The 18,133-nt window shown below is 44.7% G+C and overlaps 1 protein-coding gene across 1 annotated transcript in view; it reads right to left on the bottom strand.

The window, feature by feature from the left end:
• The window catches only part of COL5A3 (collagen type V alpha 3 chain), a 123,834-nt gene that overhangs the window by 650 nt on the left and 105,051 nt on the right, over positions 1 to 18,133 (bottom strand). Inside the window, 7 exon segments of the mRNA XM_048487504.1 lie at positions 4 to 40; positions 6,200 to 6,253; positions 8,963 to 9,016; positions 12,112 to 12,219; positions 12,760 to 12,813; positions 13,765 to 13,818; positions 14,802 to 14,855. Of these exon segments, the coding sequence (XP_048343461.1) occupies positions 4 to 40; positions 6,200 to 6,253; positions 8,963 to 9,016; positions 12,112 to 12,219; positions 12,760 to 12,813; positions 13,765 to 13,818; positions 14,802 to 14,855 (415 nt within the window).

Raw genomic sequence — 18,133 nt, 5'->3', positions numbered from 1 at the left:
CACCTGGGAGGCCGATCAACCCAATGAGTCCGGCATGGCCCTAGAAAGGAACAGGGGAAGGTCAAAAAGAGAGTGAAGATCTCTTATGGAAACCTGCAACCTGTTACAGTTGTCAAGAGAATCTAGAAAACTGATTCATAGGTGAACTCAACTCTGAATCAGATAAAGGTATACATGCATTACGGGATCATGGTTCTTATTTCCAGTTCACATCAGCAGTCTGAATCCACTGCAGTCAACGTTGTGTTTTCCACAAGGGAATCAGGACTATGTTAAATTGTTCACTCTGGAACAAAACTATTCAGATAAAGGCTTCAAAACAGGTCTGCAGCATTGTTGACCCATCCAATCTCCATGTAGGCCTGGCAAATGTCCAGCCACTTCAGTCCTATTTCTGTATTCCTAGGCATGCAATTTTTCCCCCTTTTCCCCCATACATGGCCACTGGACTGTATTCAGTTTGACAGGGCTCAAGTTGAAAAATGAAAGATGGGTTGTTTGCCTGTAACTGTTGTTCATCAAGTGGTTGTCTATGGCTGTTTCCGCACGGGCGGAATACAGCGTCCCAGGGATGCTAAAAACAGCATCCCTGGGGAGGGGTCCGCACGGCTGCCGCTGCTGCATCGCAGCAGCAGCGGCCTTGCAACCACCGAGCGGCGCAAAGCCGCTGTTTCTGAACCTCGCTCCCTGAGCAAGGTTTTTCGGAAACAGCGGCTTCCAATCGCTGCTGTGCGAATGGCAGCAGCTGGAAGGCGCCATTCCCCCCCCCCCTTTCCCAAATGCTTTACCGTCCTTCTGACCTTCTGGCACATCGCCCAGGCCAGGGGACACGCTCCCCAGTCCTGCGACTTCAGAGCTGTCGCGCAGGGCAGGAGGGCATGTTCCCTGGCCTGGGCGATGCGCCAAAAGGTTGGAGGGATGGTAAGGCATTCGGGGGACGGCGCAGCCTCTGCATAGGCTGCGCTGTCTTCCCTGCCCCTACTGGGACCATCTATGCGAAAGGTCCCCGGGGGGTGCATCGGCGTCGTTTATGCCGACGCACCCCCGCAGCGTGGCCGTGCGAAAACGGCCTATGTGTTTACACTGATGGGCTTTGTGCCTGAGCAGACGTCAACCATGGGAACTTCTGGAGCTACTAAAAGTCGGAAGGAGATCCCAGAGACATCTACCATGGTGCTGACTAAAAGGAACTGTGTGGGACAGGCATGCTCTCTGGGCATGTATGGTCGTTGGGCATGTATGGTCCATCATCATGTCGAGGTCTAGGGACACTGTTATGTCTTCACAATAAGCCTCCAGACTCAGTAATCCAACGTTTATTAAAAGTACAACCAAGCACACTATAGCACTCTATCTCTAACAGCTGCATGCACTTCCCTTCGTTACATGTCCTTAAGTACTTATCTCTTAAAGGAACATACACACTATACCACATTTCCCTTTTTATAATTTTTTTTTAACCCAAAACATAGTCCTTAGTCCAAACAGGTGGTCGTCTCATTCTGTTACTTCTGTTTACTGCAACAGGTGGTATATTGTGGGTCAGTGGTGATGATGGTATCTGTGTAGGCGCATCCAAAGGTCCTTGTTGTCCTGGTGGCATCTGTCGGGACACGCCTGAAGATCCTGGGTGCGAATCAGAGTTATTTTCTCCACCAACCAATTCATCCTCATTCGTTACTGGCAACAAAAAGGCATCCTCTATTTCAGAACCCACTTTGCTACCATTACCATGTACAGGTACCAAATGTGAAACATTCCATATACGACCATCTGACAATTTATAAGTATATAATCCTTTCCTTTCCACTATCCTAAAGGGTGGTGTAAATTTACATTCTCCCTTTCGCACAATACCTGGTCTTCTTACTCTCACCAATGATCCACATTCAAATGAAATATCCTTAGCCCCCCTACGCTCATCAGCATAAGCTTTATACTGCTTTTGCCTCTGCTCCACTCTTTTCCTCAAACCAGCTTCAGATGGTACAACAGTTCTTACTTTTGGGAATCCGCTAATATTCAACTTAGTGTGCATTTCTCTCCCATGCAACAATTCTGCTGGTGATCTCTGAGTTGTCGCATGTTTAGTTGCTCTATACGCTTGCAGAAATTCAGTGGTAAACGCAACCCATGCCTTCCCTTCCAATCTAGCTGTCTGCAAGCTATCTTTCAAGCTTCTATTAAAGCGCTCAATTTCTCCATTCGCTTGTGGATAATACACTGATGATTTCCTATGTATAATATTTCGTTCTGCCAGGAAGGTTTCAAACTCCCTGGAAGTAAATTGAGCACCATTATCAGAAACCAGCTCTTTGGGGTCACCTTCTCTACTGAAAACTACAGAGAGGAACTTAATTATAGCAGCAGAAGTTGCTCCTGATGTAAATGCTATTTCTGGCCACTTACTGAAATAGTCTATTAGAGTAATCGCATAGCGACACTCAATAGGGGCATTCTCAAAAGGTCCCACAATATCAATAGCAAGCTTCTCCCAAGCAGAATGGGGAAACGGAACTGGCTGCAATGGTGCTGGGTGTGTTTTTGCTGTTTTGTCATGAGATTGACAAATAACGCAAGCCTTAATGGCCACTTCTACTTCAGAATCCATCCCAGGCCACCAATACAGATCCCTCAATCTCTGCTTAGTCCGCACAATACCCTGATGTGTATCATGCACAAGTTGTATCAGCATAGGCCGCAACGATTCTGGGACCAGCAGTTGATGTGTTTCTCGCAATATACAGCCATTTTGTAAGGATAACTCCTCACGTACCCTAAAATAGGGCATCAATTCTGGCTCAAGCTTTTTTTCTTTACTAGGCCATTTCGTCATCAAAACCCTTCTTAACTTCTGCTGGGTTGGACATGCTGAACATGCAGCCTGAAGTTTTTCCAGTGTAACTGCAATTGGACTGCCTGAAAGGAGTGCTACTACTTCTATATCCTCCTCTAGCGATGTCTCTGGAGATGGCAAAGGCAATCGAGACAAGCAATCTGCAGTTCCATTCTCCTTTCCTGGTTTATATGCCATCTCATAAGTAAAAGAAAGCAACCGTGCTGACCATCTAGCAATTCGATTCCCTGCCCTTCCTAACCCTTTTGATGTCAACAATGTTGTCAGGGGACAATGATCAGTACGCAATTTAAAGGCATGGCCCCACAAGTAAGTTCTCCACTTTTCTGTAGCCCAGACACAAGCAAGCACCTCTTTTTCAACCACAGAATATTTCCTTTCAGTCTGGGTTAACTGCCTTGATGCAAATGCAACTGTTTTTTCCACCTTACTCTCATGGAGCTGGGTCATTACAGCTCCCAAGCCATATTCTGAGGCATCCGTTGTTACAATTGTGGGCAGTGATGGATCAAACAATGCTAAAGCTGGGCTATGGACAATCAGGTCTTTTACAGTATCAAAACTGGCCTGGGCCTCAGTTGACCATGCCCACTCTACATTCCCCCGCAACAACTCTCTAAGTGGTTCAGTAATTGAAGCATAATTAGGAACAAACTTTGCATACCATGAGGTCAGACCCAAAAAGGAACGCAGCTTTTGTAAATCACTTGGGGGTGGTGCCTGTAAAATAGCTTCCACATGATCTAAATCTGGTTTCAACCCAGCTGATGACACATTATGTCCCAAAAAGGAAAGTTCTTTCTGCCTAAGTTTACATTTTTCCATATTAAGTTTCAGCCCAGCTACACTAATACACTGTAATACAGATTGTAAATTACTCTCATGTTCTTCAGGAGTCTTTCCAAACACAATAATGTCATCTAAATAACACTGGACTCCTTTCTGCCCTTTTAATATTAAGGACATCATCCTTTGAAAAGCAGCAGGAGCTGAGGCCAACCCATATGGGACACGTTTAAATCGAAACAATCCATCATGTGTAATAAATGCTGTAAGGTCCCTGCTTTCTTCATGCAATATAACTTGGTGATATGCACTCTGTAAGTCAAGGGTAGAAAACATTTTTGACCCTGCCAAGTCAGAAAATATCTCCTCTATATGAGGCAATGGGTGGCTATCAATGACTATAGCTTTGTTTGGTTCTCTCAGGTCTACACAAAGTCGTATTTTCCCATCTTTTTTTCTTACCACAACTATAGGTGAAACCCATTCTGATGACTCCACCTCTTCAATAATGTCATTCTGTACCAACTTCTTAAGCTCTTCTGACACAGCATCTCGTACAGCAAATGGCAATCGTCGTAACTTCTGTTGCACAGGGACCACATTAGGTCTCACTTTTACCTTATGGGTAAACCCCACAGCACAACCCACTTCTTGCGTGGAATTATCCCTGGTCACAGCCAAGGCAACCCCTTGTGGCAAATCCACTTTATCTTGGGGGGCCATAACACATCCATCCACCACCATCAATCTTAATGCAGCAAACAAGTCTCTGCCAAGGATAGGGGTACCATTGGGCACAATATAAAATTGTACTGATGCACAGCATGTTCCAAAACTCACTTTAACAGGCAAACAACCACGCACTGGTATTTGATTCTTTAAATAGCATACCAGCTGCAACTTTGGCTCTACCAATGGTGCCTGCTTAAAGTACTGCAAATAAATTGCCTCAGGTAATATAGAGACTGCTGAACCAGTATCTAACATCAGCTCAACATCCTGGCCCTTCCCCAACGAGGTAGCAATTATATTTACAATACACATGATTTTTCCCCCTCCAAACACAGGACTACTTCCATTAACATTCAAAACAGTTACATCAGGCACTTGAATTGAATGTACTTGATGGCTGTTCCATCGGTCTTGGCACACTTTAGCAAAATGCCCAGTCTTTTTACAGTATTTACATTGTACACCTTTTGCAGGGCACTTAAAGTAACTTGCAATATGTTGTAGAGAGCCACAACGAAAACATGCTTTTGTCAGTGTTCTGCTTCGTTGGCTCCCTGACTGTCCAGTATATACTTTCAGTTCGTTTGTGGTGTCTTGAGTTAATTTTGGTGCTTTCTGCAACAGTTCCACTTTCTCTATTCCTCCTCCAGTGCCCAGGTGCATCATATCAATGTCACTCAAGACTGCTTCAATCTGGTTTGCAATAATCATAGCGTTCTCCAATGATAGTTCTGATTTCAAAAGCAGTCTTTCCCTAACACGGGGTATGTTAGTTTTTTCTACAAGTTGGTCTCTTATCATCTCATCAGCCAGCATTCCAAACTCGCAGGGGCCAACTAAGTCTCTTAAAGCTGCAATATATTGTAAGGTTGACTCCCCCGGTTGTTGTGCCTGCTGCCGAAACTTGTAGCGCATAGCAATCACATTAACCTTGGGCACAAAAAAATCCTTCAGTGCAGCCAAAGCAGTTTCATATTTATCATCCTTAAGGGAAAGTGTGTAGAAAATACGTTGTCCTTCTGCTCCCAAGGAGTGAACAAGCAGCGCAAGCTTCCTTTCTTCAGACACTTCTGTGTCACTAATTGCAAGCAGGTAATTATCAAAAAGGCGAATCCACGAGGTAAAAGGAGTTGGAGGCTCACCTGGACTTTGCAGAAAAGGTACCAACAGATTCAAAGGCAAACAAGCCATCCCTCCTTCGTCGCCAATGTTATGTCTTCACAATAAGTCTCCAGACTCAGTAATCCAACGTTTATTAAAAGTATAACCAAGCACACTATAGCACTCTATCTCTAACAGCTGCATGCACTTCCCTTCGTTACATGTCCTTAAGTACTTATCTCTTAAAGGAACATACACACTATACCACAGACACTTCATGTCTTTTTGAAAGCTCCAGAAGTTTCCAAAATTGGCTTCTGCACAGGTGTAAAACCCATGCACAGAAGCCACAGAGAAGTTGCTTTTTATTTAGTCGGACTGGTGGTCTATCAACATTCTAGCAGCAGTGCTGCAGGATCTTTTGGAGGGGTCTTGCAAGTCATGAACTACCTCATCCTTTTAACTGGTCACACTACAGACTGAACCTAGGATCTCTGGTGTGCGAAGCAGATGCTCTGTGGCTGAAGCATACACTGCCAACTTTTAAGTTTTCATGGCTTCACATATACCGAGGATCAAAGTGAAAAAACAAGGGAAGTATTTAATTAGGTGAAAAACACATGAAGCTTTTCTTAGAGCAGGAGCACAGGAGATTTAGACTTGTAATATGATCTTCCCTCCAGGGAGCAGGTGTCTCCTCAGATAACGAATGCCTGCACTCACCTTTTCTCCCTTGTACCCAGGATCACCTTTGAGGCCCGGAAGTCCGGTGGGGCCCTGTGGAGAAAAATAATAGCATCAACAAGCTTGTTATGCTTTTGATCACCGTGGCCCACAGTTCCAGGAGTTGGACATAGTGAGGCTTAAGCTAATTTAGATCTACTGGATGAAGAACACAGGCTGACTCATAGTGACTGCTAAACATGACATCACACAGTGACTCACAGCTGAATAAGAGAAATGCCTCCATTGAAAATTACTGTGTTTGGGATTATGTGTGCTGATTCCATTGATGAACACTTTCTTTGTGGCCCCTCAAAATGCACATAAAATCCTCTCCTCACATTAAACAAATAGGGAAAATGCAACGGAAGCAGCAATATCTAGCGGAACTTAAATGGAACGAACTTTTACACGCGACCGCAACAAATAATTCCAAGCAGTTCTGGTATCTAATTAATGGACCGTGTAATGTGGGCCTGACATCATCCTCATCAATTTCCTCACTTAATTGGCATAGCTACTTTTCTAACCTTTTTTATGCTGATGAGTTGGAAACCCAGTGCCCAGTGGTAGACCCTCTTGAATTGCCTGACTGGCCCCCTGTCTCAGTACAGGAAATTGCTGATCTGATAAGCGGTCTAAAGAATGGGAAAGTGGCTGGTCCAGATTCAATTATCCCAGAGATTTTGAAATCAGATCTGGAGTGGTGGACCCCTCTCCTTGCGGCAGTGTTCACCATCATTAATAACACAGGTGTTATCCCAAACAGCTGGCAATTAGCCGTATTAGTACCAATCTACAAAAAGGGAGACCCTACTGATCCTTCCAATTACCGGCCAATTAGTCTACTATCGGTAATTGGAAAGCTCTATTCAAAATTATTATTGATTAGATTGCAAACTTGGCTGGATCAAACTAAAATCATTGGACCTGAGCAAGCAGGATTTTGTAGAAATAAGTCAACCTTGGATCACTGTTTAGTACTCTCCCATCTGGTAAATAAGTATGCTACTACAAAGGCTTCTAAATTATTTGCTGCTTTTATTGACCTAAAAGGAGCTTTTGATACTGTGACAAGAAATCTCCTGTGGGACAAGATGAAGTCATTGAATGTTGACCCCAGACTTCTATTCCTGATCAAACAGTTGTATACCAACACTGTTTGTCAAGTTAGATGCTCTGGGGAAGGTCAGTTAACCAGCAGAATTAGTACTCCTCGTGGGGTTAAACAAGGTTGCATACTGGCTCCTACTTTATTCAATTTATTCCTCAAAGATTTACCTCATGCTTTGGTGTCTGTGAATGGGCATAGTCCTAAATTACATCTTACCCATGTTCCTTTAATGTTGTATGCAGATGATGCAGTGTTATTGTCCTTGTCCAGTATTGGCCTTAAACGCCTAATGTACAGTTTTGCTAATTATTGCGAAGAGAACAGACTGGAAATTAACTATGCTAAAACTAAAGTTCTCATTTTTGCTAAGAGTTAGAAGCCCATGTCCTGGTGAATTAAGGGCCACAAAATTGAGCAGGTCAAATATTTCCGATACCTTGGCATTTACTATAGGTATAATTTGTCATGGTCCTCACAGCGACAGCAGTAACTACCTCGGCACATACCAACATGACAGCAATATATCGCTTTTTTTACAGTAAAGGCAATCAATACATTCCTGCGGCTTTGAAGGTTTTTGAGGCTAGGATTGGCTCCTTGCTACTGTACGGTTCCCCCATTTGGATTTCGGCAATAAATAAATCATTTAATTTATTACATTCCAAATTCCTTCGGAAACTAATGGGGCTCCCTAGATGTGTGCCTTATGCTGTGTTGTGCATTGAGATGGGCCAAACAACTCTAGAAACCTTGGCATGGATAAGGGCTGTAAAATATTGGCTGCATATACATTTTCTAGTGGGATCCAATAGCTATATTCCCTCTCTGTTATCAGATCACTTTATTTCAGAATGGTATACGTTGATCTTTAGAAAGGTTGAAGCTATTGGTTTCCCCTTGGAATCACTCCTTATGCTCAAAAAGGTGGAAGGCTTCAGACTAGTTAAAAATAGGCTCTTGGATCTTGATTTTCATAATTTGACTCGTGCTGCCGACACAACCTGTTCTCTGACTACATTATTAATCCCATGCGAGCGTGGAATTATGGCAGCATATCTTCGTCTGCTGATAAATCCCACCCAGAGGAGAGCCTTGGCTACTGCAAGATGTAATGTGCTGCCATCAGCTCTGCTGGAGGGAAGATTTAAGAATATGGAATGTTCTAAAAGAGTTTGTTCATGTGATAGGACTACGGTTGAAACACTTGACCATCTTTGTTTCTATGCCCAAAATACAATAAGATACGCATGAAATACATGAATTCCATTTTCTTGAAATGTTCTCAGTGGCATGAGTGTTATAAGATACCCAATCTCCTGAACAGCTCTGATGTGCTCTTTTGTGAAACTGTTGCAAATTTTATACTGGAAATTAGTAATTTTAGCAATTTTAACTGTATTTCTTAACCTTGTTTTGTTTTAAAACTTTGTCCCATTTTATATGCCAATAAAGGCTTGTGTTGTTGTACTCAGGGAAAATGCATTATTATTGAATGCGTCAAAAGGAGGAAGAGAAAAGGACGAACTATTCAGGCGTAGTGAAGAAAAAAGTGGGTTTGCTGGAAGCAGATCTTTAGAAAAATTGGCAGTTATTGTCTGTCTGTATTGTCCTATGTAAAGATCAGAGATCTGTCCTCTTCGACCACTCACCAAGGGTCCTGGTGGACCAGTCTGACCTGGTGCTCCCAGCAGCCCTTGTTCACCCTGTTGGAGGAAGGAAGTATAAAATAAGTATCAAATGGTATTTTTGGAACCCAAGCATGATGTTATTGGAAGGGGGTGGGGGTGGGAATGGATGTTACATATCCCTGAGCCAAACAGGGGTGGTAGTGGGGAAAATGCATCAGCATTTAAAAGGACACATAAGTAACAACCCACATATTCAAACAATGTCTGTAAATAGGGTACAATGCAGGTGCAGTTTATGCATGCCCACAAGGATACTACAGGCTGGAGTTTTATTGGATGTTCCACTGCTTCACTGCTGTCTGATCTGCTTTTGGAATATGATGTGCCCCCCCCCTACCCAGATGTCAACAACAGCATTAAATTACACATGGACGTAGGTAAGGGGGGGAGGGTTCTCGGGTTTGAACGCCCCCATTCATGTCCGAAGCTCCACCCACCCGTTTGTGGGTTTTTAAAACATTTTAGTGCTTTTCCGGTTTTTGGCCTGCAGGGGGGCGCATTATTTGGGCACCAAACTTTCAGGGATTGTTTGGGGGACTCTCCTGATGATACTACCCGGGTTTTGTGAGGTTTGGTTCAGGGGGTCCAAAGTTCAGGGTGCCCCCATCCTCCATTGTTTCCAATGGGAGCTAATCGAAGATGGGGGCTACACATTTGAGGGTCCATAACTTTGGACCCCCTGAACCAAACTTCACCAAACCTGGGATGTATTATCAGGAGAGTTTCTTATTGATATCACCCAGGTTTTGTGAAGTTTGGTCCAGGGGGTCCAAAGCGATGGACTCCCAAAAGGAGTGCCCCATCCTCCATTGTTTTCAATGGGAGCTAATAGAAGATGAATTGTTTCCAATGGGAGCTAATAGAAGATCTTTGAGGGTCCATAACTTTGGACATCCTGAACCAAACTTCACCAAACCTGGCATGTATTATCAGGAGAGTCTCTTATTGATACCACCTAGGTTTTGTGAAGTTTGGTCTAGGGAGTCCAAAGATATGATCCATAAATATATGGACTCCCAAAGGGGTGCCCCCATCCCCCACTGTTTCCAATGGGAAATAATAGGAGATGGGGCTACACTTTTGAGGGTCCATAACTTTGGACGCCCTGAACCAAACTTCACCAAACCTGGGTGGTATCATTAGGAGAGACTCCTAAAGATACCCTGAAAGTTTGGTACTTCTAGCTTAACCATTGCACCCCTGACAGCAGGCACCCCCCAAATTTCCCCAGATTCTCCTTTTAAATCCACCCCCTTCGGCATGGATTTAAAGGGAGAATCTGAGGTCCTCAGTTTAGAAGAAGAAGAAGAGTTTGCATTTATATCCCCCCTTTCTCTCCTGTAGGAGACTCAAAGGGGCTTACAATTTCCTTGCCCTTGCTCCCTCACAACAAACACCCTGTGAGGTGGGTGGGGCTGAGAGAACTCCGAAAAGCTGTGACTAGCCCAAGGTCACTCAGCTGGCATGTGTGGGAGTGCACAGGCTAATCTAAATTCCCCAGTTAAGCCTCCACAGCTCAAGTGGCAGAGCAGGGAATCAAACCCGGTTCCTCCAGATTAGAATGCACCTGCTCTTAACCACTACGCCACACTGAAAGTGATGCTGTTTCAGGGTGGGGGATAATCCCCCCCAAAACAGCATCAGGTTCAATATTGTTTAACTAGGGACCCCAGATTCTCCCTTTAAGGTGGATTTAAAAGGAGAATTTGGGATCTCTAGTTTAAACATCATTGAAAGTGATGCTGTTTGGGGGTAGATTCCAGCATCACAGCGGCTGCCGGGGGGGGGGGGGGCGCAAAACTCAGATTTTGCACCAGGCTCCATTTTCCCTCTATTGCTCTGCCCAGAGGGGAGGGGCAGGGGAGGGCAGGGCAGGGGAGCCTGCCATCCCCAACCTCAGAGAGCTGCTTTTATAAGCGCTAGGCCAGGGGCAGGGCTTGGAGAGGCATGGCCATGCCCTAGGGGCGGGTGGGGGTGTGGCCCCCCGAACCCCCCCATAAAAAATCTATACCTACGTCCCTGTATCCCATGACACTTTAGAGACTAGCAACATTTATTCCAGAACAAGCCCTAGATCTGATCAGAATGGTGTAGGCTAGCCCAATCTCGCAAGATCTTGGAAGCTAAGCAGGGTTGAACCTGATCAATACTTGGGTGGGAGACCACCAAGGAAGTTCAGGGCTACGATGTGTAGGTAGGCAATGGCAAACCACCTCTGCCCCATCTCTTGCCTTGAAAACGCTACAGGGTTGCCATAAATTGGCTGCAACTTGATCGCAATGCCCACCACTGCCAAGCTTTTGGGAGGCATCTGATGACTCAGAAAAGAAATTTTGTTAATCTGTATATCTTGGTCTCAACAGATAACACGTGAGCTACCTGTATCTTTCTGGCTGCTGCAGAACAGCTCTTGCAATCCCTAGCCTAGAAAATCCAGAAAAGTGTCTATAAAAAAATCTAGACTTAAAAATCTAGACTTAAAAATCTAGACTTAAAAAAATTGTATTTCATTGGATTTTTGTATACACTGCTTAGCAAATAGCTCAATTTCTGGAGTTTTCCCAGTCAACATTCTGTTTCTAGGACAGAAAAAAATCAGTATATATTGGGGTAAGGAGGTAGTTTGGAATATTCATTGTTACTCAGAAATAGATCTCAGTAATGAAAAGTTTGACAACGCCTGGTCTAAAGTGTCACTGGATCTTTGTATAATTTGATTGCTACAGACTGGAAAAGCTACCCATCTGCAATTATCAGTTCAAACAGTCCTACCTAAGACAAGGAAAAAGCCAAGGGGCAAGATCTCATGACCTTTCCAAGCACTGCCTTTGAGAGCTAAACTTCTTCTTAGCGTTAGGAAGTTCTTTCCAATGCTGAACCTAAATCAACATGCCTACAGTTCAAAAACAACAATCTTTCCAAGTTCTCTGCCATGATGAAAGCATGGAAGTCCATCCTTTTTTCTTCTATCCTTTTTAAATTGACAAAGAATGCTAACTTTGCCTTCCCTTCTCTAACTTTTCTTCAAATCACGTGAAGCCATATGAAGATGTACTCCCACTATCTGTCATCAATACCCTAGCTGCTTGCTTACGAGTGAAGGCACTCACTGCTGGGCCATGAATCCCACGTAGACCTTCTGAGCCAGATCGGCCTGGAGGCCCCTGGGGGCCCATGGGGCCCACTTTTCCTGAAGGCCCTTCTGTGCCAGGCTCCCCCTGAAGACAGAAAAAGACACATACAGTGGTGACATTTGATAATCTGTGTGGTTCAGGTTCCTGCTACTCACTTCCGTGGTGTTAGGGAGAGTTACATAAGAACATAAGAACAAGCCAGCTGGATCAGACCAGAGTCCATCTAGTCCAGCTCTCTGCTACTCGCAGTGGCCCACCAGGTGCCTTTGGGAGCTCACATGCAGGATGTGAAAGGAACGGCCTTCTGTGGCTGTTGCTCCCAATCACCTGGTCTGTTAAGGCATTTGCAATCTCAGATCAAAAAGTTCAAGATTGGTAGTCATAAATCGACTTCTCCTCCATAAATCTGTCCAAGCCCCTTTTAAAGCTATCCAGGTTAGTGGCCATCACCACCTCGTGTGGCAGTTACCCATTCCAGGGTGCATGCCTCCCATGAGGATGCTAGGATGAAATGGGGAGGGGGGATTGAGAGACACAGAAATGGGACAGCTGGTAGAACTGGAACAGACAAGAGTTACCAGAACCTCAGTTAAATCTTGCAGGTGGCTGTATAAACTCTCTTACCTTGACCCCTTTCTCACCCTGTCGGCCTTCATGGCCCATGGGCCCAGGAAGTCCCTGAAACAGAGACATGACATCACTGTATGACATAGTTTGACTGGAATTCAGGGGTGGTCTCGTTTTTCAAACCCCTCATCCAACTTTCATTTCAGAGGAAGACCGTGCAGGAAAAAAGGACATCTGAAATCAGGGCGCCAAAAAGCAATGCTCATTCCCAGTCTGGATTCATGATTTGTTTTGAAAACACTAAGCAAACAAGACTCACTGAAAAGACAATAATGCCAGGAACATTTGAAGGCAGTAGGAAAAGAGGAAGACACAATATGAGGTAGTTTCACTCAGTAGAAGAAGCAATGGCCTTCAGTCTGCAAGATCTGAGTAAGGCTGAAAAAGGTAGAACGTTTTGGAGGCTATTAATTCATAGGGTTACCTTAAAGTGGAAGTGGATTGATAGCACATGACACATATACACACAACACTCTGAACTAAAAATATTTAGAACTCTGACTTAAAACTCTGAATTTCCCCCAAAGTTTGAAAAATTCACTTGGTTTTCACATATTTTTGGGGTGGCAGTTGGTGGGGAGATCTTGTTTAATCCCCCTCCCCCAGACTAGAGAAGATTCATTCTGAGGGACTTTGCAAGCCAGTTTTGTTACGCCAAAAGTATGTGATGTACAAAAGTCTCATTCATTTGAATTATATCAATGAGTGTTTCACTGAAATGGTCCACATTTGTGCAAGTTCACTTTCAAGCCATGAGAGCCAGGGGTATGTTTTAAAACAAACAAAATACCTCAGCCCAATTCTAAGTATATTTACTCTGAGATAATGATTCTGATTTTGAGGGGAGGTGCTTTCTTTCAAAAAAGCACACACGGAATTTGCAGCTAGCTCTTCAAGTTGGAAATTCTTTGACATTTACATAGAGGGATCAACTGTGCATTGCAATGGAACTGAAAATGTACAGTGTTTTAGACCTCTTCCTGCCTTTAAATGGCAACTTACCCTCTTCCCAGGTGATCCATGAGGACCTGGCTCCCCAGAAGCTCCTGGGGGTCCCTAAAATAAATCCAAAAGCATATCACTATTTTAAATGTGTTCAGAAATCTGTTTATTCTCCACATAAATATTAAAATGCCAAACATGAACTTCAGAGTTGTAAAACATATGTGAAAATGCATGATGATGCAATTTCATCACACAAAATCACCAAAAATTATGTTGGAGTTCACTTTAGTCATTTCCTTGAATTTTGTCCTTCATTTATACCGTCTTTCTTCCCAACAGGGACCCAGAACAGCTGACATCATTTCCCTCTCTTCCATTTTATCCTCACAACAACCCTTTGAGGTAGAATAGGTTGAGAATATGTGACTGCCCCAAGCTCACCCAGCAAGTTTCCATGGCAGAGTGTAGATTCAAACCTGGGTCTCCCAGATCCTAGTCTGATGCATTAACCATTACACCACACTGGTCTAAAGGACAGAGGTACATAACTTTGTTAAGAATATGAGCACTTTCAGAATTTGAAAAAAAGAATGTGGGAATCACCACATAATGGTTGCTTTGGGTGGCTGTGCTAATCACAAAATGGTGGCCGCTGAGGCTGGGGCCAGTCACATAATGTTGGAAGTTTCTAAGCTGACCATCTTCCTATGATCTAAACAGCAATTTCCTAAACAGGTGCTCCCTGAAGATCCACAGGTGATATTTCCTTGTTTGGAAGCACCTTATGTTCTGAGGCAGGAAAGTCAGGGCAGGCACTTTGCTTTGGTGAAGAAAGAAGTGGGCACCAGGAAATGCAGCACTGGGTACCATGGCACTCACAGATGCTATGTTTGGAAGCAAAGTCATTAGAGAATTACAGTTCCCATACGTCCATGGGAGACAGAATGATAGCTAACTAGTTGAAATCTATAATGTAGTGACACCCTTTGTCTATTTTAGCTACATACAGTTGCCTGAGGTCATAAAACAAAATCAACAACAGTATTGAGAGGAGTGAGGGATTGTTCCCAAAAATTCATGCCTGCCATACTCACTGACAGTCCAGGATCCCCCATGTCACCTTTCTCACCAAGAGCACCATCAAGACCCTAAACAGAAGATGACGGGTACAGATTAGTGTTGATCCCTTCCAGCTGAACAGCTGTTTCAACTCCAGAGATTAAACAGAACATGAAAGACGTAGCTTTCTGCCTCTTTACCTTACTCTGAACTTATTCCTTTTCTCTCCCAAGTCTCAACAGTTCACACAAAAAACAGATTTCTTGTTAAAACATACCACAGTTGTTCTGAATCACTTTTATTTATTTAGATGTTCATACCCTGCTTTCCTCCTTAATGTGGCCCCGAAGTGGCTTGCAACATCATTCTTTCTCCCAGAGGCGTAGCTCCAAGGAGGCGGGGTGGTGGTGGTGTGCGCGATGCACCGGGCGCGCACCCCTATGGGGGCGTGGTGAGGGCATTCTGGGGGTGTTCTGGGGCGAGACGGGGCAGAGGACGTACCGGTGCACCGGGCGCTTTCCTCCCTTGCTACGCTTCTGCTTTCTCTTCCATTTTGTTCTCTCTATAACCACGCCATAATGTAGGTTAGGTTGAGAGAGTGACAGGTTCAGGATTTTCTCAACCATCTCCCATGGCAGGATGCGGATCTGAACTTGGGTTTCCCAGAGCCTAATCGGACACTCTAATCACTATATCAGGCTGGCACTGTATCAGCAATGGGCGCGTGTAAAATGGGGCCGGATGACTGATAGCATGGGAACTGTCCAATAGAGCATAATCAAGTTCTACGTGACATACACAATAGTCAGGGTGGGGAGGGGACCGGACATAAGACCGCAAAGATGAAGCGTGATTTCCCAACGAGAGAATATCGTTGTTTGAACAGCAAGAAGATGCAACATCTCTGCAATGTTGGGAGAAATGCCACAATATGTTTAAAACTAAACACTAAGGGTAAACCCTTACAGGGGGGGATCCTGATGCTAGACTAGAAACTGTGAGGTCCTTCCGTTGTATAGTCAGAAGACCCTTGACACAGATATTTCTACCTCAGACCCCAGGCCCAGGGATGAGATCTTAAGTAGATTGTACAGTGACTGTCCTGTATAAACCTGTATTTCCATTAACAAAGAATTATGGAGCATTTTAGCTAGACCCTGTTGCAGACTCTCTCAGGCAACACACAGCCTCCTGTCAGCTCACCCATCCAGGCAGTGACTTCTTGTGCTCCTGAGGTGAGTTGGACAGTGTTCAGTGCCTTGGAAATGGGCAGGTTAAGTGTCACCCTGGGATGCCTTCTCTGTTGGGACGTACCCTCTCTGAAAGGTGGACACTGAGGGTGGGGGAGGCACTTGCAACCTCATCTGCTGGGAGGGGTTCAAGAAGGCTGCAGGTTGTTACTGAAGCTGCAGCAGGGTGGGCAGGATCTGTCTTTTCACTAGATGACAGAGCCCCCAAGACTGAACGTAAAACATGCAGTTCTTACCTCATACGGGTCAGAAAACAGCCAATGAGGAGACAGCCAACTGCCTGTTCCACGCAGCTCAGCATGGGGGGCCAGAGAAAGGCAGCAAACCCCTTTTGACTTGAGGCCACACAGACAAATGAGGAATCAGGGAACTGGCAGGATCAGAGTGTGGGGAGAGTGTGTGCTTCCCACCCACCGTTTTTGTCAATGTGGCAAGCCAGCTCTGTGCACTGCATGACCTCTGCTCATCCCTGCCTGTTACCTGAACCAGATGAGAGCATCAAAGGATCAAGGCAGAGCTGAAATGCATTTCTCAGTACCCCTAAGCAAGACCTCCTGATCTGAACTTGCCCGCAAAAACCCCTGATTTATATTTCCCTCGTGTCATTTGTCTTCGACATCCCCTGTTATGAAACATGCGGGACTGAGAAGATCTGGAAAATGTCCATATACTGGACATGCTAAAATCAGCTCATTCAGTAACCAAAAGCTCTGTTGATCTCTGTATCAATTTGTTGGTAGCCCAGATGAAGAAGGAAAACTAGTGTGAACAGGACAGGGATAGAAGCTCCTACTCAGTGGCTGCCACACTGAACTACAATTGGGCATATCTGAAGGGGGGGAGGGAACTATTCTTTTGTTTATGTATGTCCTGATACCCTTTTTGCATAGGTACTTTGGTCACTCGGTTACTAAATCGGCAGGCCTCCCAAGTAGGCCAAGTGTAGGGATGCACTGCTGACCCAGCAGCACCGTAAGTAGAGCGCTGGCACACCGGCGCTCCTACGGCCTTCTGGCCGCACCGCTCCCCCACCCCTCATCCCCCGATGAGTCACAGGTCATGAACTACCTGGCTCACAACCACCGGGTGTCCCGGACAAAGGGACAATGGTCTTGCCCCCAGGTGAGGATTAGGCCCAGACGCTGATGCTCCTCTCCGCAAGTAGCAGCCAGGTGAGATCATGCATCACATGATGATCTCTCAGTCTCCCGCTCTCCCACTCTCCCGGAATTCCCCCCGTTCCGCCCTTCTACACGCCCCCGCTAGAATCATAATAAAAGGTGCCAGGAACCAGCACGCGGCAGAGTCGCTAGGAACACGGACACCCGCGCTCCCGCTGCTGGCGCTCTCCACCAGATGAAACCTCCGCGTCTCGCCTCTTCCTTAGCGACGACCCTGCGGGGATGACTACACCAAGCACTGGTGAAAATGCCATCTAAATAATGGAAAAATACTATGAACTGCATCCTGAATATATCACATTACTGCATGATGGGACTAAAACGTTTATCAAGAATCTTTGTTCAAAAGTGGAATTTGCAAAAGAGAGAGAGAGAGAGAAAGAGGGGGGGGAACACTTTTCAATTCTCAAAGAATTTCAAATGTAAAACACTGTGATATGTTGAAGTGGGTGTAATTTTCTTGAAGATGGTTCTTAATTGTTCAACAAGTTTGGCCTGTGAGAGATGAAAATGCAGTCTGGAGGTTCCTGTTATATATTTTAATGCACCTTTTCCCTAGGGCGCTCTGGCAATACGGGGCCAATTCCATTTTACTCCTTTAATATACTGGTGAGGCAGGATATGTGGAGACAGGATATGTGGAGCAAGAGGTGGTTTGAAGTCAACCAGTGACTTTCACGGCTGAGTGGGGATGTGAACCCAAGTCTCCTGGGTCTAAGTAAACAATTACCCACTAAACAAAACAGCCCTGTTTACATGTTCATTTATCTCAGCGAGAAAGAAAGCTGAATCACAACCCCCAGGGTATTCAGTATTACAAAACATTGTGAATTGCTTCAGTATCTCAAGCTCCCTTTTAACTCATTAAATCCTCCATTCAACATCTGGAGTTAATCCACAACAAATATTGTGATGTGCATATCGAGACTGCTATGT

Source organism: Sphaerodactylus townsendi, linkage group LG03 (genome assembly GCF_021028975.2).
Source record: "Sphaerodactylus townsendi isolate TG3544 linkage group LG03, MPM_Stown_v2.3, whole genome shotgun sequence".
NCBI classification, from domain to species: Eukaryota; Metazoa; Chordata; class Lepidosauria; order Squamata; family Sphaerodactylidae; genus Sphaerodactylus; species Sphaerodactylus townsendi.
This window is presented reverse-complemented; position numbering and strand designations above follow the sequence as displayed.